This window comes from Bos indicus, chromosome 22 (assembly GCF_029378745.1).
Source record: "Bos indicus isolate NIAB-ARS_2022 breed Sahiwal x Tharparkar chromosome 22, NIAB-ARS_B.indTharparkar_mat_pri_1.0, whole genome shotgun sequence".
Classification (NCBI taxonomy): domain Eukaryota; kingdom Metazoa; phylum Chordata; class Mammalia; order Artiodactyla; family Bovidae; genus Bos; species Bos indicus.
The window spans coordinates 6,859,134-6,883,117 of record NC_091781.1 but is presented as its reverse complement, the minus strand read 5'-3'; the positions used below and the strand labels follow the sequence as shown (position 1 = coordinate 6,883,117).

The 23,984-nt window shown below is 45.2% G+C and overlaps 2 protein-coding genes across 4 annotated transcripts in view; one reads left to right on the top strand and one right to left on the bottom strand.

The window, feature by feature from the left end:
- The first annotated feature begins 368 nt into the window (after positions 1-368).
- Positions 369-22,489, top strand: CMTM6 (CKLF like MARVEL transmembrane domain containing 6). The gene is made up of 4 exons (XM_019984667.2): positions 369-575; positions 10,271-10,447; positions 17,319-17,417; positions 20,082-22,489. The coding sequence occupies exons 1-4, from the start codon at positions 441-443 to the stop codon at positions 20,217-20,219; spliced, it is 549 nt and encodes a 182-aa protein (XP_019840226.1). The 5' UTR covers positions 369-440; the 3' UTR covers positions 20,220-22,489.
- The window catches only part of CMTM7 (CKLF like MARVEL transmembrane domain containing 7), a 124,698-nt gene continuing 106,172 nt past the window's right edge, over positions 5,459-23,984 (bottom strand). For 2 of the 3 annotated variants that reach the window (XM_070777307.1, XM_070777302.1), the window contains one exon: positions 12,830-23,554. In XM_070777307.1, the coding sequence (XP_070633408.1) occupies positions 23,466-23,554 (89 nt within the window). In that variant the 3' untranslated portion in view covers positions 12,830-23,465. Of the gene's footprint in view, positions 5,790-12,829; positions 23,555-23,984 lie in introns of those variants that run through there. The other variant, XM_070777305.1, reaches the window with a different exon arrangement.

Here is a 23,984-nt window from a genome sequence, read left to right as displayed (position 1 = left end):
ACTATAGCAGCAGTTTTGACACGTAAGCCTGAAAGGAATTCAGAGAAGCAGGAGGGAGCAATCCCGAAAGTCCTTTGGGATAACCCGTAACAATGAAAATGAAATTCATTTTTTCCCTTGCTCTGCAAGGCCCCTACATTGTCTGGCTTCTGCCTACCTCTCCAGCCTCACCTCCTCCTCTTCTCCCTTGCTCAGCCTGGCCACAGCAGCCATTTCAGAGAGAGCCGGGACGTTTGCGATCCCCAGGACGTTGCACTTGCCGTTCATGTTCCCCGAGTCTCCGAAGATCTTTACGAGAAGAGAGGCAAGGCCTCGCGGCAGGGGGCGGGCCGGGGCGGAGTCTGCCGGAAGTGGGGCGGAGGCCCAGGAAGTGACGGCCTAGCCCGCCGAGTCGGTGGAGTCGGCGCCAGCCGCGGCCTTGCGTTCCGGGGCCCTGGGCGATGGAGAACGGACAGGTCTACAGAGCCACCACCGAGGCGCACCCGGGCCCCGGCATAGGCCCCCGGAGCGGCCTCGCCGCCTACTTCACCCTGAGCCGGCTCACGGGGTTCCGGCGACTCAAACTCTTGGAGCTGGTGAGTCCGCGGCTGGGGCGGGAGAGGAGGCAGCGAGCGGCGCCCTGCCTGCTGCTGAGAGGCGGCCGTTTCCACATCCCCAGTTCCTTCCCGCTCCGCCCGGGGAGGGGCCGTCCCCCACGGGGGTCGGCCGGCGCCCCCTCCTCCAGGGCCCCTCCCCGAGGCCCGGCCCCCACCCCCGCCCGCCCGGTGTTCCGGGACCACCCAGCGTGTTTGGCGGGCGCAGGAAATGCGTCGGAGAGCCAAGCCAGCGGCTTACCCGTTCTCTGCTTCTGTGTAGCGACCTTTGGCTCTTCTCCCTGCGATTACCCTGCATTATCTCCCAAAGTGCCCGTGTTTGGACTACAAAATGCTTTTTTATCGTTTATCTGGTTCTTTCGCTTTTCCTGGTGCGCACCCAACGGGACAGTTAAATTTGTTGGACAGAGTGTTCCGATACTACGCAAGGCGTAGAGAGAGATGTCTCCAAAAAGTTGTCTCTTAAGTTTTAATACGAACTGGAAAAGAATTATTTCTAAATGAGCAGTGTGTACCCAATACAAAGTCAAAAGGACAGCTTTTTGTGTGAGTTGTGTGAAGGTAGCAGGGCGAGGGCATTCTCTCAGGGACATTGAGTTTCAGTTTGCTTTAGGCGTTGGTTAAGGATCTTTATCAAACCGTCTTTGAGATTTACATTTTCATTCAGATCACGTGCACATTGAGCTCCTTTGTGCTGTTTTAACCAACAATGAGTAACATTTTCTGCAAGAGGAAAAATCAGACTGTTTATTTAGAATGTTTCTGGGTTGGTTTGGTTTTTCAATCATCCCCAGTGAAAAGAGCCAATTGGTTTTCTTTGGAAGATCTTAAGTTCTTAGAAGTCAGATAACCAGAACTTACATTCTTAGAACTCAGATGACCTACTTTCATTGAAAAGAAAAATTGCAGTAAAAAGCCTAACATAGCTTTTTAGCCCCCTAAATGATCACTTCCGGGAATAACTGGGAAGTCACTTGGAAGGAAGTGACTGTGGCCCAGGAGGGTCGGGCTGGGTCTGCGTGCTGGCAGCCCTTCTGTTCCTACCGAGTCGTCTGCCCGCTCCTGCCATTGTTCTTGAAGCGGATCCTCCTACCCAAGAAGGGCTTCCTTCTGCTCTTCCTGTCCTCAGCTCTTGCGTGACTTTAGATGTCAGCTGTGTTTCTCTGCCTCAGAGCTAAAATGTTCTTATACAAGTAGAAGACTTCTTTGGAAGAGGTAAGAGTTAATGCTCATTTGAAGCGCTCTCGCTGTTCAGAAGACGTCCTCAGTGTCGGTCTCTTGCCCATTAAGTATCTTTTCAGTTTCCTTTTTCTTTCCAGTGAGAACTGGCAAATCTAAAGTCAAGTTTCTGATTGCCTAATTTATAGTTTAATAAACTGTAGTTCCATATCTTCTGAATAGAATGCAGCTATAAGTTTGGATGGTGGACTTTCTGCTTGGAGAGAAGGGGGAGGATGAGTTTACCTTGCCGGGACTGTTCGACTGTTCCTGCTTGTTCTCCATCATCCATAAGCAGAAACAACAGAAGAATGAAAATTAACGTCTCCTTGAAATCCATTTGTTCGTTTATGGTGAACCCGTCGCGGCCTTTTCACTTGGTTTGGCCTCGCCTCACGGCCTTCAGGATCTTAGTTTCCTGACTGGGGATTGAACCCTTGTCCTTGGCAGTGAAAGCCTGGAGGTCTAATCCCTAGACGGCCAGGGAATCCCCTGGTTTACAGGGAGCGTATTACATTTTCTATAACGTAGATTGAGAAGAATATTTCTTCAGTATTGCCGTTCATTCTGATGGTTGTCTTTTTGCTCCTACTTCGTCTGTTTTAATGTCTTACCTCTTCAAAACAATAGATTTACCCAGAAAGTCCCCAGAAAGTTTTATATGGAGTAAATGAAAACTCATGCATCCAGGGGCAACAGACAAAGTCTTCTTTGCCGTAACTCAAACTCTGCCTTTAGGTTGGTTTCTTTAGATAAATTAATTTTTAATTAAAAAGAGTTGGCAAGCTCTAATAAGGAACAGCTGGAGTGGAAAAACCCGTAGTCAGAAGCGGAGGTACTTTAACAAGGGACCTGCAAGCCTGAGGACATTTTATTCAAAATACAGTGCATTTCTGTGTTCATTATTCTAGACCCATAAATCACACCAGATTCTCAAAAAGCCCAAAAGAGAAATGTCTTATTCTGAAATTTAACAAACCAGACACTGTGCTTAGGAAATTCATGGAGTCCTAGGAGGTGAAATTGGGTCTCCTCTGAGGTTCTTTCCATCCTTGAGGTTTTTGCAGTCTCTGAGGCTCTGCAGGATGTGCGTGCCAGGACAGATCTGCCAGGACAGATCCGGGGGGAGCGAGGGCACCTGCGAACAGGAGGGGAGGCTGGAGCGAAATGGCCTGACCGGCACTTGAGTTACAGACCCCAGGAGTTAGAGGGCCATATCTGCCCTTCACGCCTGACCTCAGTTTTGTCAAAGGCTTGTCCACCCACCCTTGCAGAGCTGAAGAGGAAATGGAGACTCGGCTGCGAGGGCACCATCAGGCGTCGCTGCAGTTCTCAGTCCATGCAGTCACTTTAGTAGTTACCCTGCCCCTAGGTTGGTCCTTATGCACCTACTTGGTGAGGTTTTTGTTGTTACTCTTTGAGGCAGGTTTTTTTTTTTTTTTTTGGTCTTACGGGGAGAATTGACTTGCTAATAAACTGGTGCAGTCAGTGATCTAAGTATGTATGATACAGTCTCTGCCACAAACAAGCATTGTCTTTATAGTGCCCACTGAGTGTCCTGAGGCTGCACAGTACTAGGATTCTAATGACTCTTCAGGCAAGCAGTTGATTTAGAGTTCACCACTGATTTAAATGTATTAAATTGTGAGTAGTGTTATTTTGTAAGTGCCAAGAAACAAATCACTTAGAAGCTGTTTATCTTATATTGGTGCTCTTTTCATGACTTAAATGTGAAAATTGATACATTCTAAATTGAAGTGCTCTGTTTTTACGTTTAAGAAGATCCATAATGTCAGCAAATTGTATCTTTGAACGTTTGTGAGTAAATGTTTGCTGAAAGCAAGGGAGGCTTAGCCTGACCACAGGCTGACACATTTGTTTACTTGAACCTTACTAGCACTACAAGCTTTTTAAAGCGAGTTTAGTAATTCACAGACTAATAGAATTGTGTAGATGCAGCCTTACAATTAATACAAACATTAAAAAGTTCTTTTATGAGAAATTTTTTGGCAGTAGACTGTTCAGTGATAGAGAATTAGTATTTAGTGTGGTGACTGTTAATTTTAGGGAAGACTGAAGTTTCAGAAAGGGTAGTGAAACTGAAATGGAGACACGGAGGAGTCGTTATCTGAATGTTAAGGTCACCAGAACGGTAAGTGCATCTTCAGTCACTGAGACTTCCCAAATGTGTTGACTCTAGCATGGTGGTTTTAATGTATGACTTAAGAGCAAAAAGGGAAATGCACACAACTCTGCTTCTAACTTCAGAAACCCAGCTGACAGGGAAATCCTACAGACACACCTAGTCGTAAGAAGGACTTAAACAGTGCTTTAGGGGGAAATGAGTACAGAGTGGGAGTCAGGAGTGTGTGGCTAACTTGGGAGTTAGTCTGTCAGAGATTTAAGTCCCTCAGCTGTAAACAGAAGGGTGGGAGACCGTGTTCTCCAAGGGCCCTGCCAACTGTTAGCAGCTTGATAATGCCCTTAATTACGTTTGGGTACAATTTTGTATCATTAGAAGGAGCCATACTGGGCATGTGTACTGTGTTAGGTGCTTAGCCTAGTACTCAGGACGCAGTACTTAGTACGATGCTTTCATGCTGTTGAGAGCAAAACTGTTCACCAGAAAGTAATCACTGAGCCTCTCAACTTAGGAGTTGAGTTCACCATTATATCCTGACCTGATTCACTGACCTTATCTCTTTTCCTATCTTCAACCACTTAGGTATTTAATGCTGGTGACCACACATTTCTTGATGTTCTTCCCTTAACTTTCACTTTTCTTCTTCATTACAAAAAAGTGTCTGCTTACAAATATAAATATATACATTATATATGAGATTAAAATCACTCTGCTATGTCACTGTTAGATTAACACTTGGGAGTGTGTTTACTTGCTTTTTAAGGACTCTCCCTGAGAAATGTCGCACTTCCCGTCCCTCGCTCTCCTGGTGCCAGTTGCCCTGGTCCCTCCTCCGCTTGGACTGTGCCTTTCTTCAGCCTCTCCCAGTCCTCCACCCCTCCTTTCTGCTAACCAGCAAAACCAGGCAGGCAGTTCCTGTCTCGGAAAGTCCATCCTCTCTGACAGGATCATCACATAACCACACTCCACTCCTTAATCATTTTCCTCATCACTCCCCATCCAGTTAGGTCAGTTGCCTTCTTGCCCTCTTGGCTGCCCTGCAAGTCCTTACTGGTATGATTCTGTTCCTTTTGTGCCGCACCCAGAGTGCCCTCTGTCTGTCCTGAACCTGGGTCTTGCTTTTCACATATCCTTCTGTGGCTACTATTAATCCAGGTGGATCTGAACATTTTCCTGAATTTATACCAAGTGCTCAAGTATGAGATATAAAAATTTTTTTTCCCTTATACTTAGGTTTTAAAAGTGCAAGTTGCTCAGTCCTGTCCGACTCTTTGTGACCCCATGGACTATATACAGTTCATGGAATTCTCCAGGCCAGAATACTGGAGTGGGTAGCCTTTCCCTTCTCTAGAGGATCTTCCTAACCCAGGTCTCCCGCATTGCGGGCGGACTGTTTACCAGCTGAGCCATACATAGGTCTTACTGTTCTGTTATTACATGTTCCTACACATACTACAGTGTTGGATACATAATACTCAACACACTTAAACATTTTTTTTAATTGAGATGTAATTGACTTGTAACGTTAGTTTCATGTATACAACGTAATGATGTGACATTTGTATGGATTGGGAAACGTTCCCTTTGTTTTGTGTTGGAGACCGTATAGAGCTGCTGTTGCTCTTGCTGTTCAGTCGCTCAGTCTTGTCCAACTCTTTGCGGCTCCAAGGTCTGTAGCCCATCAGACTCCTCTGTCCATGGGATTCTCCAGGCAAGAATATTGGGGTGGGTTGCCATGCCTTCCTCGGGGATCTTCCCGACCCTGGGATCGAACCAACATCTCCTTCATTGCAGGCAGATTCTTGACTACTAAACCACCAGGGAAGCACATGGAGCTGTGGGAGATTTTAAAGGAAGCTTAGTATTAACAGAGATGGGGAGTCAGGAGTTTTCATACTGAATATAACTTACAGTGCTAATTTCCTGGCCTTTAACTGGGAATAGGAGCTAGTAAATATCCAAACTTGACATAGTACCCCTTCCTTCACTTAGGATGTCCATACTGAACCCCCCTCCTGATAGAGCCCGAAGGTTTAAGGTCGGTAAGAATGCCTCCTTTGAGGAGTTTGGAAGAGGGCTTGTAATGACTTGTCTCTGATGGGCTCTGGCCCAGCTGGTTCCTGCTGCACTTTTCTTGGGGAGAGTAAATAAGTGGTCTGTATCTACTGCAGATAGGATTTTCTTGTCTTAGGGACACTTAGAATCTCATTCTCGTAATAAGAATGGTTCAAGAGCTGCTGTCCTCACACCTCAATGAGTTCTAGGCTCTTACCTTCTCACAGTTGATTCCATACAACTTAGATACATCCTGAAGATTGCTTGTAGAGAAACTCCTAACATTCAGGTAAGATTTAACACAGTAGGGAACATGGCAGTGGAGTTGTAGACGTTTGGCACTTAGTACACTCTAGACATTAAAAACCCTTCTTGTAATTACAGGAGAGGAAGTTCCTTTGCACAGTGACTTTCTGGGACGTGTCTTGGTGAGCCGCTTTGTCTGTGGTGCCATGACTGGGACGCCTCACCTAACGTCTGTCTGATATGAGGAAGTTGTTTGGGATCTTCTGGACTGTTCTATGCCTCATTAACTTACAGGAAATCGCAGCAAAATAGGATCTATTTTCACCCTTACACGCTGTTCTTTTCAGTTGTGGGCACATGTGAATTTTGTATGGCCAGTATGAGGGGGGAAATCCCTTAGAGGCTTCCATGCTAATTTAGATTTGTTTCTAAATTTGTTTAAAATAATCATAGTATCACAGGAACTTGCAAAAAAACAGGCGCAGGGAGGTCGTTTGTGTTCACTCATGTGTGTGTGCCTGTACCTCTGTGCTTTTGGAGCAAGTGTAGCCTCCTTAATCACCACAGCCAAGAACCAGAACTGCTCCGTTACCATGTAGCTCCCACATGTCCTGGCCGCCGCTGATTAGTTCTCCATCTCTGAAAGTTGTGTTCTTCTGTGAATGCAGTCCTGCGGTATGTAACGTTTTGAGATTGGATTGTTTTCACTTTATAGAATTCTCTGGGGATTCATCCAGATTGTTGCATATATCAAGTTTCTTCCTTTCTGTTGCTAAGAGTAGTAGTCCATGGTATGGATACCACAGTTTGCTTAACCATTGAAGGACATCTGGAGTGTTCAGAGTTTGGGACTCTGATGAATAAAATGTTAAGAACATTCACGTATCAGTTTTTGCAGGAATGTACAATTTCATTTTCTGGACCAAGAAATGAGCAGATTGTAGGAATGCAGTTTCTGGGTCATATGGCAGTTGCCTGCTTAGTTTTTAAAGAAATTGCTAACCCGTTTTCCAGAAAGGCTGTACCAAGGACCTCTGCTTGGATGACAGTGTTTTGTAGGATAAAGCTGTTCTGAAATGTCGCTGTTGATTCTGGTCGCAGTCTTACTGCCACTCATGTATCTGGTTGCACCTGCGCCAGACTTGAGTAAGGTGACGTTTCCCAGTAGGCTTTGACTTGGGTCACCAGTCATTTCATCAGCCGTCAGGTTTTAACGCTCAGAAGGAAGTTCCCTCAGCTTCCACAAAACCCACACAGGCTGCCCAGGTGAGTCTCTGCCCCCTCTTCCTTTCTCTAGAGCAGCGCTAGCCCACACCTTGCGTCCTGAATCCTGCTTTTAGAGATGCTCTTTTCTTCCTAGACTCCTCGTAGGTTTCTAAGCGTTTAAACATGCTGAGTTCTCTGTTTTGAAATGCCTTTCCTGTTGAGCCCATCCAGCACCTCCCGCCACCTGGCCGCGTGAGGCTGCACCTGACGACTGGGCTGTGTCTGTTGCCGGCCTCGCCCCCTCGCTGCCGGGGGACGGCACTGGAGTGTGAGCCGCCCTCACCGAGCACGCTGAGGTGGCCCTGTTGGTGTCAGCAGCAGCCCCGAAACTCAGTCTCTCGTAGCGTTTCAGTAGTTCTTACCTGACCTCTGAGTAGCATTCAGCACTCTGGTGGTGGTTCTTGTGTTTGGCTGTGCCACGCGGCAGGCCTGGGATCTCAGATCCCTGACCTCAGATCCCCTGCCCCCTGCATTGGAAGCACAGAGTCTCAACCACTAGACCACCAGGAAAGTCCACAGTCAGCACTTCTGATCACTTGCTCTGCATAGAAATCCTTTTTCTTGATTTGCTACCCTTTGGACTGCTGCTCCTAACTGTCCTGTGCTCGTATCTCCTCCTCTCTTTGGGGCTTCCCTGGTGACTCAAGCTGTAAAAGAATCTGCCTGCACGTTCAATCCCTGGATCAAGAAGATCCCCTGATGAAGGAAATGGCAACCCCATTCCAGTACTCTTGCCTGGAGAATCCCATGGACTGAGGAGCCTGGTGGGCTACAGTCCGTGGGGTCCCAAGAGTTGGACACGACTGAGCAACTGAGTCACCACCACCAGCAGCCCCCTCTGTTGGTCCATCCAGTCTTGGGGTTCATCACAGTTCTGCTGGGGGCCAGCGTTTCTAACTCTGGGTGATCTCCCACATGTTGGGCTCCACCTCAGATGTGTCCCTCGAGCTCCAGACCCATATATCCTTTTGCCTCAGGCAGCACATAACTCATCCACAGACCTCTCATTTACAGCATGTTTAAAATGAATTTATCCTCTTTCCAACACTCTTGCCTCTTAAAAAGCAGACAGACTCTTCTTTCTGCAGTGAGGCATCAGTGTGTTAGTACCTCATCACGCAACAGTGGGAGCACTGTTAAAACCCACCGGCATTTAAGTGAGTTGTCGAATTAGCTAAATAACTTCTCCATTCAGTGGAAATGCATTAAAATATTTTTTGTGGCCAATTAAATACTTCAATACTGAAATTGAATGTGAAAAGGAATTGTTTATATGAAAATAAATGGGAAGCTTTAGAAAGACCAAAAAATAAGTTAATAAATACTTGCTGTGGAATTAAGAGCGCGGCAACTGTGAAAGGCTAGTAAAACTAGTCTGATTCTAGGAGTCATCATGCTACTTCTTGAGTGTCCCAGATCTTGTCCTGCTTGAAATAACATCAGTCTGGAAGTGGCAGTCATAAATGATGGAGGTGATTAATGCAGCAGACCGGAAGGGGAATTCCAGTCAGGCGCACTCCCAAAGAAAAGGCCCACTTGCAAGACTGGTGAATGAATAAACGTGCCTTTTTGGGTTAAAGTGTTTAAGCACATATGTGTTAGCTTGTTTCCTCTTCTGTCTGTAGTCATCCTGTCAGCTGAGGGCTTCTACTCCATCATCAGGGGTTTGACTCTCGTCCATTACAACTCCCCTGTTAACTCTTGCCCTTCATTTCTGGCATCAGCTTCCCGACTGGATGGCTATCCCCCGTTTTGCCCTTTCCCACATCCCTTCGCTATCTTGTAGCTAGAACTACTAAAACATAAACCTGATCGTGTCACCCTTTGCTTTAAAAAACCCGTAAGATTCAGATTCCTTACACTAGGAAAAGGAGGCGTTTGTTTATTCATACACTTATTTTTGAGTGCGCGGGTCTTCCCCGCTGGGTGTGGCTCGCTCTCGTTACAGCGAGCGGGAGCTGCTCTCTGGCTGCGGGGCATCACTTCTCATTGCAGAGCGCGGGCTCTAGGCGCTTCAGCACTTGGGGCACATGGGCTTAGTTCCTCTGCAGCAGGTGGTCTTCCCAGACCAGGGGTCGAACATGTGCCCCTGCACTGGTAGGCAGATTCTTACCCCTTGGACCGCCAGGGAAGCCCATGGAGGCACTTAGAGAGTCCCTCTGCTTACCTCGCTGGCTTCATGTCGCCATCTCTGTGCTGCATCCCCTCACCTGTGTTGGCCCAGCCCCTCAGTTCAGTGCGGGGGTGGGGTGGCGCATGCGCTCTCATCTCCAGGTCCTCCTGGCCCAGCCCCTCTCAGTTCAGTGGGGGTGTGGGCTCTGTGTGGGCGGGGGGTGGCGCGGTGCATGCGCTCTCATCTCCAGGCCTCCTGTGCGCTGCTCCTCTGACTGAAACTCTGCCCCTATCCTTTGCCTCCCCACCCACCAGACTGACTCTGCAGCCCTCCTGGTCTCAGCTTCCCTGTAGCAAGCTTTTCCTGAACCCCAGGTTGGGTGCCTGTTCATGCGCTCTTAGGACAGTTCCTGAATTCCTCCTGTTCTGGCATTCAGCACATAGTAGGTAATCTTCTGTGTACTTATATTCCCTTCAAGGCATCTGGACTGAGTCCCGTGTAGATAGAACGGGTTCATTGAGGAAGCTTGTTTGCCAAGTCTCCACTCGACAAATACTTGAGTGAGCAAGATGGTATTCTCTGAATTCTGTAGGTTTCCCTGAAACAAGTAAGCCAGATGCTCTGCTTCTTTTGTAGGTGCTGTCTCTCCTGGCCTTCATCTGTGAGGAGGTTGTGTCGCAGTGCACTTTGTGTGGAGGACTCTACTTCTTTGAGTTTGTCAGCTGCAGCGCCTTTCTGCTGAGTCTGCTTATCTTGGTTGTGTACTGCACACCAGTGTACGACAGAGTCGATCCCGCGAAAGTCAAGTCATCGGTAAGCACGAGAAAACACAATCCCTGTGACAGGAACGTACCTGGTTTTGGATCTTGTGTAGTTGTGTTATTCACGGTAGTAGCGCTTCCACAACTCTCACAGGAAAAGACTATCCATTGTTTCAGGTCTGCCTCCAAGCAGCTAGGTTTTCCTGCCAAATGGGGTGGTTGGGGAGGGTGAAATTATAGTGACAGACACTGCCAGTAATTTACAGGTATTGATGGTTTAATCTGATTCACATTAGGTATTTTTTAAAAACTGGGGTTTTTATCGTCTTTGGTTTCTCGCATTTCAGAGTGTGGGTTCTGCAGTTCTGCGCTCTGCCTGTTGTAGGTCAGGCGCTGTGCTGAACCTGAGAGATGGAGTAATGAACTAATGGGACAGGTTTCGGAGCCTTTCAGCAAAACAGCGTGTAACTCTAGCTATTTTGTTTTGATTTTATTATGAAAGAAAGTTGTCTCTAAGTGAATTTAGAAGGTATTTGTTATATTCATTATTTAGAAGTAACCCTTTTAATAAAAGTAGAGGGGCAATTTTATATTCACAAAATTAAGATGTATAACTTTCTAAAGACTTAGTCTGCCCCTCAGTTTTTCATTTAGTATGGATTTGTGAGATGACAGATGAGCTAATTTATAGAGTTCCTGCATTTAAGGAAGAAAAAATTGAACAGTTTACTTCAGTAGCATTCAGGTTCTCAAGAGTTGTTTGTGAGGAATTGTAACTAGCAGGGTTGATTTATGAAATTCACAGTTTTGAGGAGAAAGATAAAAGAGTTAAGTTTTAACTATTAAAAACAAGATAATAGGGTAAATATAAACCAGTTAAGATTTTATTGTTTTAATGAGAAGCAAGCTTTGGGTCCTGTATTGATAATGTACCTAAGATTTCCTTTTTTCTGTATACCCTTTTGTACCATAAGAATCTATTACCTTTTTTTTTTTTTTGCATTTTAAAAATTGTACTGAAGTATAGTTGACTTACAGTGTTGTGTTGATTTCTGCTGTACAACAAAGTGATTCAGTCACACACACACACACGCACATTCGGTTTCATATGCTTTCGCACTGTGGTTTATCACAGGACACTGGGCGTGGCTCCCTGTGCTGCCCACCCCTCCTGTACACACCAGTTTGCTCTGCTGAGCCCACCCTCCCCCGGGGCAGTGCCCGTCTGTTCTCTGTGAGTCTGTTGCATAGGTGGGTTCATCTGGCCATGTTTTAGATTCTACCTATAAGTGATATGGTATTTGTTCTTCTTTTTCTGACTTACTTGACTTAGTAAGATTAATCCATTTATTTTGCAGCTAATTGTGTAATTTCATTCTTTTTATGGAGTCATATTTCATTGTGTATACATACATACACACACACACACACTCCACATCTTCTTTGCCTGCTCATCTATTGATCTATTGTGTTTCCATGTCTTGGCAACAGCAGTGATGCTATGCACCCTGGGGTACATAATGTATTTTCAAATTACAGTTTTGTCTGGGTTTATGCCTAGAGGTGGGATCGCAGGATCTACGGCAACTCTGTTTGTAGTTTTTGAGGAACCTCCATGCTGTTCTACATCGTGGCTATGCCCATTTGTATTCCTACCACCAGGGTCAGGGTTTACTTCTGCCCTCCCTACTCCGTTTCCGTGATCTATATACGTCTGTTTTTGTTTGAGTTTTCGTTGGAGCATAGTTGCTTTACAGTGTTTCTGCTGCACAGCAAAGCGCGTCAGCTGTGTGCATCCATGTGGCCCCGCTTTTGGATCTTCTCCCAGCTCAGGTCACCACAGAGCACTGCATGCTGTGCAGGGGGTTCTCACCGGTGGTCTGTTATACACAGTATCAGTGGTGTGTGTGTCAAGCCCAGCCTCCCACTTCACAGAAATTTTTGATTTTTTAATCTGTATACTAGCTTTCCTAAGTGATTTCCTTTCAGATTACGATTTTCTCTTTCCTGTAGATGCTTAAAATCTGTATATGTTTAGAGATGACCTTTCAATACTCCCCTTAGGATGGGTTTAGTAGTGCTGTATTGTTTTAGTTTTTAGTTGTTTGGGGAATTCTTGGTTTCAGTAGAGTGTCTCAGGTGGCGGACTTGTGCCTTTCAGGACTTTGAGTACATCTTGCCGTTCCCTCCCGGCCTGCGGCGCTTCTGTGGAGAAACAGGCCTTGCCTTGTGTAGGTCTGTTCAGGTTTACCTTGTTTGGGACCTTCTGTGTTTCCTGTGCCTGGATATCTGTTTCCTTCTTTAGATTTGGGACGTTTTCAGCCATAATTTATTCAAATGCATTTTCAGTCCCTTCTTCTTTCTTCCCTTTTTTGAATTCCAGTTGTGCACAGATTGGCACGGTTTATATTATCCCGTAGGTCTCTTATATCGCTTTTTTTTTTTTTTTTTTTTTAATTTGGCTTTCTGTCCGCTGTTCTGATTGGGTGATTTCCATTATTCTATCTTCTAGGTCACTTAATTGTTCTTCATTTTTCATTCCACTACTTTTAGCTCAGCTTTCATCTCAAGAAATGAATTCACTAATTTTTCTTGGTTCCTTTCTTAGTTTCTATTTCCTTTTTATAGTAATCTGCATTTCTATCAGTAGTCCTCAATTTCTTCACTGTTTTCATTATCTCTTTTTTGAACTTGCCATGTATTAGACTCAAGAGGTCTGTTTTGTTGTTCATTCTTTCAGGGGAATTCTCTTGATCTTTTAATTGAGAGTGGTTCCTCTGCTTCCTCATTTTATTTACATTTCCCTTGCTGTGTGCATTTAGGAGAAGCAGTTATCTGCTGTGGTTTTGGAGGGCTATTTTTATGTGGGAGCACCCCTGTGTAGCCCTGTTTAATATTTTTGGGGGCGAGGGCTGTTGGCAGCGTGGATGCCTGCCACCGCTTTCCTCAGCGTCTGCTCGCTGTCCTCCCCTCCCTGGGACGTGTGGCTGACGTTGTGAGCAGCACCTACAGCGGACATTGGATGGGGCCTCCTTGCTCTGTGGTTGTCATTGGCCTGTCAGGGGCCCGGTTTGTGCCCTAGCTGTTGGGAGTAGAAGTTCTCAGACGTGCTTCTGAGTTGTGGTGCAAGGTAGGGGGGATTGGAGCATCCCCACTGAGTCTTCCTCAGAGCGGTTCTCAGGTGAGTCTGCTCACCTGGCACCTGTGAAGACATACCGTGGTCAGCTCTGCCCTCCCTCCATCTCAGCCTTGGGACTTCTATCAGTTGGCCCTGGGGTCCTTCTGGCCTGGTGTTCACAAGGCCACCAGCTCAGCTGCACTGACGTCAGGCTCCAGGACCACAGGAGTGGTGCCCCTGCTGTGGGGCTCTGGAGGTGTTCAGACCCTGGCCCGGCCCAGGTCCTGCGTGCACGTGTCCAGGAGGCCCCCCGCTGCTCAGGCTGCATCTGTTCCAGCCACGGGAGGACCCGTGGTCCGCACGATGTTCTCTGGGTGCTGAGTTTACACGGCTGCCAGCAGAGATGGACGCCGGCAGCTCCCAGAGCTGTGGGGAGAGACCGCAGTCCTGCTCCTAAGCCGCACGGCCCCTGGGTCCAGCCCTGCCTCTGTGCGTGGGCAGCCTGCTGGCGTTGGCTCCCAGGCGCCTGCCAGGGCAGGAGCCCCTGAAGTTGTGGCCGGAGCACACGCCAGCCCCTTCAGGTCGTCTCCGAGGGCCTGTCCTCTAAACCCCTGCGGTTCAGCACCCGGCCTCCGCCCGTACGAGAAGTTTCTCAGGCTGGGGCCGCAGGGTGGTGGCCTGCACCACGTGTGCGGTTTGTCTCTCCTGCCCCTGACCGGCTGCCGCGCTCACCTCCTGGCCAGTGAGGCGGCCTCCCACAGCGTGGGAACCTTTCCTTTCTCCAGCTCCTCCCGGGGGGACAGGTCCCATCCTGCTGCCTTCCCTCCCCCCCTTCATCCTGCCTGTCACTTGGAGACCATTCCTGTCCTTTCAGGGGTCTGAGGGCTCCTGCTGGTTGGTGTTCAGTAGGTGTTCTGTGAGAACTGTTCCGTCTGTAGATGTATTTTTCATGTGTTTGTGGGAGGAAGCAAGTTCCATGTCCTTCTATTAAACCATTTTGATTGGATACTGTCCTTTAAAATAATTCTTTTTAGCATGAAATATTGCCATTTCCAGTAACATGTTACTGGACCTAGAGAATATTTTACTATGTCAGAGAAAGACAAATACTATATGATAGCACTTACTATGTGGATTCTTAAAAATAATATAAAAGATATATATATATACACATACACACACGAAACAGACTTACAGACACAGAAAGCAAGATTGTGGTTGCCAAAGAGGAGAGGGAAGAGAGCAGGGACAAATGAGGGATGTGGGCTTAAGAGACTATATACATAAAATAGAGGAGCAATAAGGATTACTGCTAGCACTGGGAACAGTCCTCAGTATCTTATAATAGCTTCTAATGGAATATAATCTGAAGAAAACATAAAATATTCTGAAAAAACATAATTGAATCACTTTGTATTACACCTGAAGTGAACACAAAAGGATAAATCAGCCGTACGTCAATAAAAAAGTACATATGAAAAATGAAGCAGCAAAAAGTTGGTACTGAACAGTTAAGAAATAACTTTGAAAATCAGGTAGAGTCTGAATCAAATCCACAAAGCCTCTGATGACCACATTCATGCGTTTCTCGTCCAACAGCCAAATAGCACTACTTTCCATAAAAGTTTACTGCCCATAAAAGTATTTTAGAAGTGGTTAGTGCTTCTCGAGTGCTGTTTACTTCCTGGCTGCACTGGGCCTTCGTTGCCGCAGGCCGGCCTTCTCGGGCTGTGGCAGCGGCTGCCCTCTAATGCAGCGCTCGGGCGTCAGTGCGGGGACTTCCGCTGGAGCACAGACTCCAGGGCGCACAGGCTTCGCTCCCCCATGGCGGGCGGGCTCTTCCCAGACCAGGGAACGCACCCTGGACCACCAGGGAAGCCTAGAAATGGTTAGTTGTGCATAAGAACATTGATCTTTTGGACGAGAAACAATATACATTTTCTACTTTTATGGTCAAAATAAGCAAAATGTAGAACACTTATTACATCAAACTCCAGCATTTAAAAAGTTATGAGTAAATACTGATTTTAAAATATTGACGAAAAAAAATTAGTCACTTCATCTTAAAATAGCTTTTGTAAAATACCTTACAGTATTTCTTTGGGGTCTTATATACTTTTCAGCCTAACATTGTAAGGAAGTCCTGTTTCTTTGATTTAAAAATTACTCTTACTGTCTGCTTTCTAATATACTTAAATTTTTTGTGTAAGGTTTTCTTTTTGAGAAAATGTTTTTGAGTGTATAGTGGTTGTGGTACCTAGGGTGGAACAGTAATCTTTTTGAAGAGAGAATCTTTTCTGTCCCATTACATCAAGAACAGCAGCAGCCAGTGTTTAGGAAACATTTACTGTGTATCTGGCACTGGTCTGCGAAGTTTTCCTGGATTAAAGAACTCTATAGAGTCGCCTGTGAATACAGTACTGGTACTACTCATCTTGCAGATGAAGAAGCGCTGAGGTAACGAACTCAGTCATGTCACTAGGAAGGAACATTACTGGGATGTGAACTCAGGTAGTCTAGCTTCAGAACCCATGTTATTGAATACTGTGTTCTGTCTCAAAATGAGTGTCTTGTTTAAATACTTCGAGTGTACTTCAAATATTAATAGTTTTATAAGTAACAGGTTTGAAATAATTCAAAGGGATAGAAAAAAAGAAAAGTAACTTGGAGAAAAACATGTCATTTAGAAGCAAAGAGAAAAATCAAGTGTTTTTTATAAATGCTGAACTAACAAAATAGTCAATTCTATTTTGGGTGGTTTTATTGATGCTCGGTTCAGTGGCGAATGTAAACTCACTCAGACTGGAAGCCCTGTGGCGTGGCGGTCATGTCTCCAGTCTCTCCTGAGTCAGGTCTGTGTGTCTAGCAGTGTGTGCACTCGGCTTCTGAGAGACAGCGTGCTCTCGGAAACCAGGAAGCTATTCCAGTGCTGTAGGCTGCATTCTGATGAGCTCTGCGTGCTCTTACAGGGTAGATAATCTCATCCTATTAATACAAGCTTGTGCTGGATGACCTGGTGGGCACAGTTGAAAACAACAAAGCTTAAGTGTCTAAAAAACAGACTATTGGTCTAATTTTATTGTGTTAATGATGGGCAGTCCTTTGTACTTTAAAAGCAACAAAGTACTATGAGAGAGGCCATCCTAGCTGGGTTACCTGGAAAGGAAAGAAAAATGCCTTTTTTGTTTTGCTGGAAGTAATATGGTATTTAATCTTACGGCTTTGATCTTTATGTCCTAAAGGAAAAGGTAAACATACATGCACGTGTGTTTCATCGTATTTATTTGTCATGGTATATAGTTGATTTTTTTAATTACTTTCAGATGTAAAACCCAGCAGTTCAATATTTTTGTAGATTATACTCCAGTTAAAGTCAGTTACAAAATAATGGCTAGATTTTCCTGTGTGTACGGTACTTACAGCTTGTTGCTTATTTAAACAAGGTAGTTGGTCCCCCCGACCTGGCCCCCACCTTCCCCCACTGGTCTGCACTAGTTTCTCTGTGTCTGAGGGTCTGTTTCAAAGTTACATACATTGATTTTAGTTCTTAGACTCCACACATAGGTGGTAATGGAGAACTATTTTTATTAAAAGATTATCTTCTGATTATAGCATATGCATATTCATAGGGTGTTCCTTTCCAGGGCATTTATGAAATACCAAGCTTACTGAAAAGTTCATTGAAATATGTAAGTCTGAGTAAAGAAGAAAGAAGTCACTGTTTTTTAAAAGTTAACAAGTAAAACACACTGTTTTCAACCAGCCTAACCCTGCCGTCTGTCCCTTCTGTGTTGCGTGTGTGTAGGACTTTTTTATCACTCTGGGCACAGGACTGGTGTTCTTTGTGGCATCCCTCACTTTCACTTTGACACATGACAATACCATAGCTGAAATTGCTGCAATCGTAAGTACCCTTTATCTCTGCTTGTTTTTGTCTGCTTAAAAATACAGAATTTGGAAGTACTTAACAGGTTATACAATAAGGGAGAGTAGTTTTTCTAACTTATTTTTTAGTGTAATTTTCAACAGAGAATAAATGTGATAGCCTTTAATAAATAATAGCAAATAAATGTGATAGCCTTAAAAACCTAGAACCTGTCTTTAGAATTTGAGTTCTGTTAACAAAAATCCACTTACTCTGCCTATGGACATTATTGCTAATGGAAGTGGTAGGATTGACTGATATCTTAAAATGTCTCCCCTTTTCAGTTCAACAGAACACACTTATACATACCAGGTGCTGTTAAGTATAGGGACTAACGGAGGTATGACCTCAAAGTTCAGTCTAATATAAGAGAGAGATAAGTAAACATCTTTTTATCTGAAACTGTTGAGGGGCCAAGTGTTTTTTAGAATTCAGAATATTCTGGATTTTAGAAAGGCAATAACGGTACATTATCACACACCTTTGGACAGTCTGAGCAGCACCTTATTATCTAACATTAATATTTCTGAATATTATTCTGAATATTCACAGTAAAAGAGATGGGAAAGACTAAATAGTTTTGTCTTGTGTCAATTTTGAGCCAAGTAAATCATGAAACTTTTTTTGTAGCTTTCTGAATTTCAGAATTGCAGATCAAGGATCGTGGATTTAATTGGGGCCAGGAGAAGGCAATGGCAAGCCACTCCAGTGTTATTGCCTGGAGAATCCCAGGGACAGGGGAGCCTGGTGGGCTGCTGTCTGTGGGGTCGCACAGAGTCAGACACGACTGAAGCAGTTTAGCTGCAGCAGCAGTGCTGTGAATATGAACAATTAACAATTAGTAAAGAAGTCTTCTCACTAGTCAGCCGATTTCCAATTACAACTGAAGTTGTAATTAATGGAAACATCAGCATATAGATCATTCACACTGCTTAGAACAACTCAAAAGGCATTCAGACAATTGGCTGGCTGTAATATTATCTACCTACTTACATGAACACATCTTAGTACTTAAGAGAAAGTCTTATGGTTAATTTCACTTTATAGTCATTTTTGTTGCAGAAGAATGAAGCAGTAATTTCTAGTATAAAAGTGTATTACTATAAAAATCCTGTGGAGGAAGTGAAAAGTGAAATAAAGTTGAGGAGATGTTCAGTTCATGGAGGGTGGGAGGGAGCCTAAAATTCCCAAAATTCCCAGATATTTAAAAGCTTATTGGTGTGTTTTAATTAGGTGATGTGTTAGAATGTTACAGTATTTAGTCTCATTGAATATGTTTAAGAGTGGTGGTTTAAAAGCTCAGTATTTATAAATGCTGAAAATTACCTTTTAAGTATGAAAATTATATAGATTTAAATGAGTAAGGAAGTCTATTAAAAAAAAAAATTCTGATGTGAGTGAAAAAGCAAAAAAGATCATTGGGTGATATGCAGAGGGGGTCCTGTATAGACCAGAGCTCTCTCAGGCAGTCGTCACAGACAAGGTGACATCTGGTCTGGCCTTTTGAAGTATGGAATATATTTGCCAGCCAGATGAAGACTCCAGAGGGGAAGAGGGCCTTGGGTTTTTGAGGGGTGGACTTGCTCGTGGCATGTGGGCTGGATGTGTCGGGGACACTCCGGTGAACGAGGAAGTTCAGTTTGCTTTCTCGTGAAGCGCGGCAGGGTGGAGGGCTGGGGCTGCGGCAGCCGCCAGCCGGGTGTCACCACGGAGCTGCAGCCCTAGTCCCGCAAGGGATTCAGCCGGGCCCCCAGTGATGTCCCTTTCTGCAGAGTACTCTTCTGGCCCGTCCTTAAGGGTCTTGTTAGTGATGAAGCTAAATTTGAACTGTTCTTCTGTCTCTTGACAGAATTCTCAGAATGTTTGCTCAGATGTTAGATGAGTGCAATGAGGAAGTGGCTTAAGGAAGAGGAAGTAGGTAGTGGCATCACGGTGCTGTGTCACTGCGGTGGGACAGTGAACTGGAAAGTAGTTTGTAGCTAATTGAAAAGCACCTTCCCTGTAGAATGTTTTGCTGTGAATAACCTTCCATTTTTGCCTAGGCGTGGTTGCCTGCTCCTTTCATCTGTGTCGGTCTAACCTTGCTAGCAGTCTTGTTTTGCATCGTGTTGTAGGACTGGGTTTTCATCTGTTAACCTTAGCTTCAGAGATTGGCACTGAACACACGCACACACACACATAAGACAGGACATTAGTATTTTGGGAGACTTTGACTAATGGGCATTATTCTGAAATTTTTTTTTAACTTTGCATTTTTTGATGACCTGATCTTAAATTTTTTTAACTAATGTTAAGAATGGGGCTTCCCAGGTGGCACCAGTGGCAAAGAATGTGCCTACTTAATTCAGGAGACTTGAGAGACGTGGGTTCGATCCCTGGAAAAGGAAATGGCAATCTGCTCCAGTATCCTTGCCTGGGAAATCCCATGGACAGAGGAGCCTGTGGGCTCCAGTCCACGGGGTCACAGAGAGTTAGACACGACGCACATGATGCACAAGAGCACACACACATGATGTTAAGAATGATGTGTATAGAATAAATCAGCTTGTCTTATTTGTATAAAATGGGTCCAGAGTCAAGTAGGAAATGTGAGAGTATACTCCAGAATTCCTCGTGTAATCTTTGTCCCCTTTCCCTCCTCAGGTGTTTGGGATGTTAGCAAGTCTTACATACCTGGCTGAGTTCTCCTTTATGCTCCGTGAAAAACTTAAAGAGCCCCGGCCGAGAAAAGGGGAGGCCACCATGAGGAGAGAGCACCTCACCGAGCCTCTGAATGCTTGAGGGGACGGGTGCGCGAGGTTGCCGCGGGGCGCGGCAGCTCCTGTAGACCCTGGGTCCGTGTTAAACCGCTGATTTTTGGAGAGCAAGGCAGGACGGCAGTTTGATCAGTATTGATTGGACTGTGTATCAGTCACCATAAATAAGGCCAGAGGGCTTTAAAAAAATTTTTTTGTAACAGTTGAAACTTGTGTCAGATGAAGTTTTGTTTGGAGGTAAGAGCAGCTGTGTCTTTAAATCACATAGCTCAACTGATGATAAATTATTCCATCATTGTTACTAGGGTTAGGTTTGAAATTATGCTTTATAGCTGTATAAACAGCGTGATGAAGTTCATCCATTTATAAATGGTTTCACTTTTAATTTGCTTAGCTGTGACTTTGCTTTTTGATGACTAGATACAGTTTAATGTATATTTGAGATATTATTTTAAATGTTGGTCTACGTTTTTCCCTTACACATGTAAAACCCAGGCTTTTACCATATCTCACTCTGCCTTAAAATTATACTGTAACATTTTAGGATATAATTATTAACTCTTTCTGAGACCTTTTATAGCCTAATAGAAAATGTATGGGAGATGCTGATATTTTACATGTTATAAAAGCAACAATGTCAGCAACCCCATGTAAAAGTACACATAGAAAAACGGAAGAAGCCGCTACCCTAAGGACCAAAGATCCGCGTTTGCACAGTGCAGTTCTTCACCACTGTTCAGTGTCTGAAGAGATGAGTTCATTCCATGAGACAGAAGATGGTTCACTCCTTTTTGCCATATGATTATTTCTCCTGAAATTAAGGTTCTGTTCAGTGTTTTCTTGGGAGCCCATCTTACTTTAAAACCTCAACCTTTGATTTTTGATTTGAGAGCTTCCCCGCTCTGTCTCCTTACCAGGATGGGCCAGGTACTGCTCCAGCAGCCGGCAGAGGTGGGCCTGGGGCTCTGGCTGCTCGATGGCAGCTTCTTCAGATTCCCAGGCCTGTCCAATTGCAGAGACTCACAGCAGGATCTTTAGGGTTCTTGTTCCCACACAGATGTTGCCCTAGTTTCTCTTCAGAGGAGACCTTAAGGAAGGGAGTGCCGAGACACCTGCCCAGCTCAGTACTGTTGATGGTGGAAGAGAGTGCCAGCCCACCCTCAGGGGAACTTCACAACCAGCTGTAATCGAAGAACTGTTTGCTGCCAGCAGGCTAACTTAGAGCCAGCCAGGGCACTTTGAATGAGACCGTTCTTAAGGGAGGTCTTTTTATAACGGGACCTTTCTAACCAAGTGCTTCCCAGGCTAGACCTTGCTTGTCCTCTCGTGGGGAGTTTTCACTTGACTCCAGCGTGGACTCTCGTTGCCGGTGAGATAGGCTAATGACCCCATCCTTAATCTCATCTGCCGCTGTGTCATGGATGGTTTCAGACAGATGCCCAGACACAAGCTCTGCTGTCTTCCTGATGCAGACCCTTATCCGTTTGTGGCAGTTTGGTTGCTAGTGGCAACGTCACCACTGCCTGCTCGAGAGATCGTGCAACCAGTCGAGGATGCTCTGTGTGTGTTCACAGGGTGTGCTAAATAAGGAAGGAGAACTGGTGTAGGTCTAACCCAGGTTCACAGAGAACCAGCTTGTGGAAGGTAGGTGCCGTGGTCCTTGTATCACCTCTGCCCAGCTGGCACTTGCGGCAGACCATCTGGGCGCCCTCAGGGTCCCCGCTTGGGAGGTTGAGGGAATGGCCTCAGCGGGCCGGTGCGGAGCTTAAGCTCTCCTTGTCCCGAGGTTTCACTTCGCTTGTTTCACTGGCACAGAATGGAGCTCCTGGCTGGCCACCAAAAGATACTACTTTCACGGGTATTTCAGGTCATCCTAGAACCTTTCTTCACTTTTTTTTTTTAAACAGGACCCACGACTAATTAGCCTCCATCTGCTTTGGTAGGAGTTAGAAGTAAAAAGATCTTTGTGGTCAATAAAAATTCAAGGAGAACTTGAAACCAAAGCCACTGTTACAGAAAAGGGCAAACTCAAATGTAAATTAATTTCTTATTAATGGTTATGGTAAATTTATGTAAGTAGACCTTTGAGAACAGTTCTTTTAAAAGGGAAGTGTGCATACAGTGCAGATTTTATAATTGCTGTACTTAAATTATGTTCTGATGGGGGCTGGGGAATGTATTTTTACAGTGTTTATAGCCAATCAGTTTATATTTAATAATTTTAAATCCTGTGGGTCTTTTGTGTCTCTGTGTCAAATTTTATAGTCTTTCTAAATAAATCAACTTCACTGTTCACACCTTTGTAGTTGTTTATTTATTACAGAAGCATAGTGTTTAAATGAATGTGTTCTCCAGACTTCTAGGAGTTGGTTTTACAACCTGGGAGAGAATACTGGACTTTGGATCTGCCAGGGCGTGGGGCGTGGGCAGGGAAAACCATGTCCACCTGTGGGCTCTCCCTCTTGGAGAGCTAGAACACACATTCAAACCACATCTCTAGGGAACCACGTGTGAAGAGTTACAAAAGAATGTTGTGAACTAAAGGCCTTCAAATACTTCCAAAGCAGCAAATTTGGACTCAGTCCCGTTTCCTAGTATGGGTAACAGTCCCCCAAACAAGCTCATTCTCGTTCAGGCTGTTCAGTGACTGGGAAAGTGAAGCAAAACTAGGATGGTTCTGGTAAAGCTACAGGTATTCGTGTAGTTTGCAAAATTCCTGCCTCCAGACGTATGAGAATAACAAGATCTTTAGAGTCATCACGAACTCACTGGAATTTGTACATTCTTCAGACCTCTGTGTTTTGATAAAGAGCATGATTTTATCAGCATACAATCAACTACAAGGAGCAGAATATCTAACTAGGTGGGTCTTAAAACACTTAGAAAGTGAAAGTCACTCAAAAAGAGTGTCCGACTCTTGGCGACGCCATGGACTACACAGTCCGTGGAATTCTCCAGGCCAGAATACTGGAGTGGATAGCCCTTCCCTTCTCCAGGGGATCTTCCCAACCCAGGGACTGAACCCAGGTCTCCTGCATTGCAGGCTGATTCTTTACTGACTGAGCTACGAGGGAAGGCCTAAAACACTTCAGCACTAAGGAAAATTTATTTCACGAGAAGGCTGGGTGGTTCAGTTCCACAGGTGATAAACTGAGTGGCCGAGGAGTGTCGCCAGGGACCCGTGCTCTTTCCATGTTTTCCTGCCCATCCTTCTGTTTCTGTCCTCTGGGTTGACTCTCTGGCTGCCCGGGCGCAGGAGGGCCTAGACGAGCTACTCCATGTTCAAGGTCAGGAGGGGCAGCGGTGAGGAGATACCCCTCGTCCAAGGAAAGGAGCAGAGGCTGCGCTTTGCTGGAGCAGCTGTGAAGAGATAACCCACGTCCAAGGTAAGAGAAACCCAAGTAAGACGGTAGGTGTTGGAAGGGCATCAGAGGGCAGACACACTGAAACCATACTCACAGAAAACTAGTCAATCTGATCACACGGACCAGAGCCTTGTCTAACTCAATGAAACTAAGCCATGCCATGTGGGGCCACCCAAGACGAGCGGGTCATGATGGAGAGATCTTACAGAACGTGGTCCACTGGAGAAGGGAATGGCAAACCACTTCAGTATTCTTGCCTTGAGAACCCCATGAACAGTATGAAAAGGCAAAATGATAGGATACTGAAAGAGAAACTCCCCAGGTCAGTAGGTGCCCAATATACTACTGGAGATCAGGGAACAAATCACTCCAGAAAGAATGAAGGGATGGAGCCAAAGCAAAAACAACACCCAGTTGTGGATGTG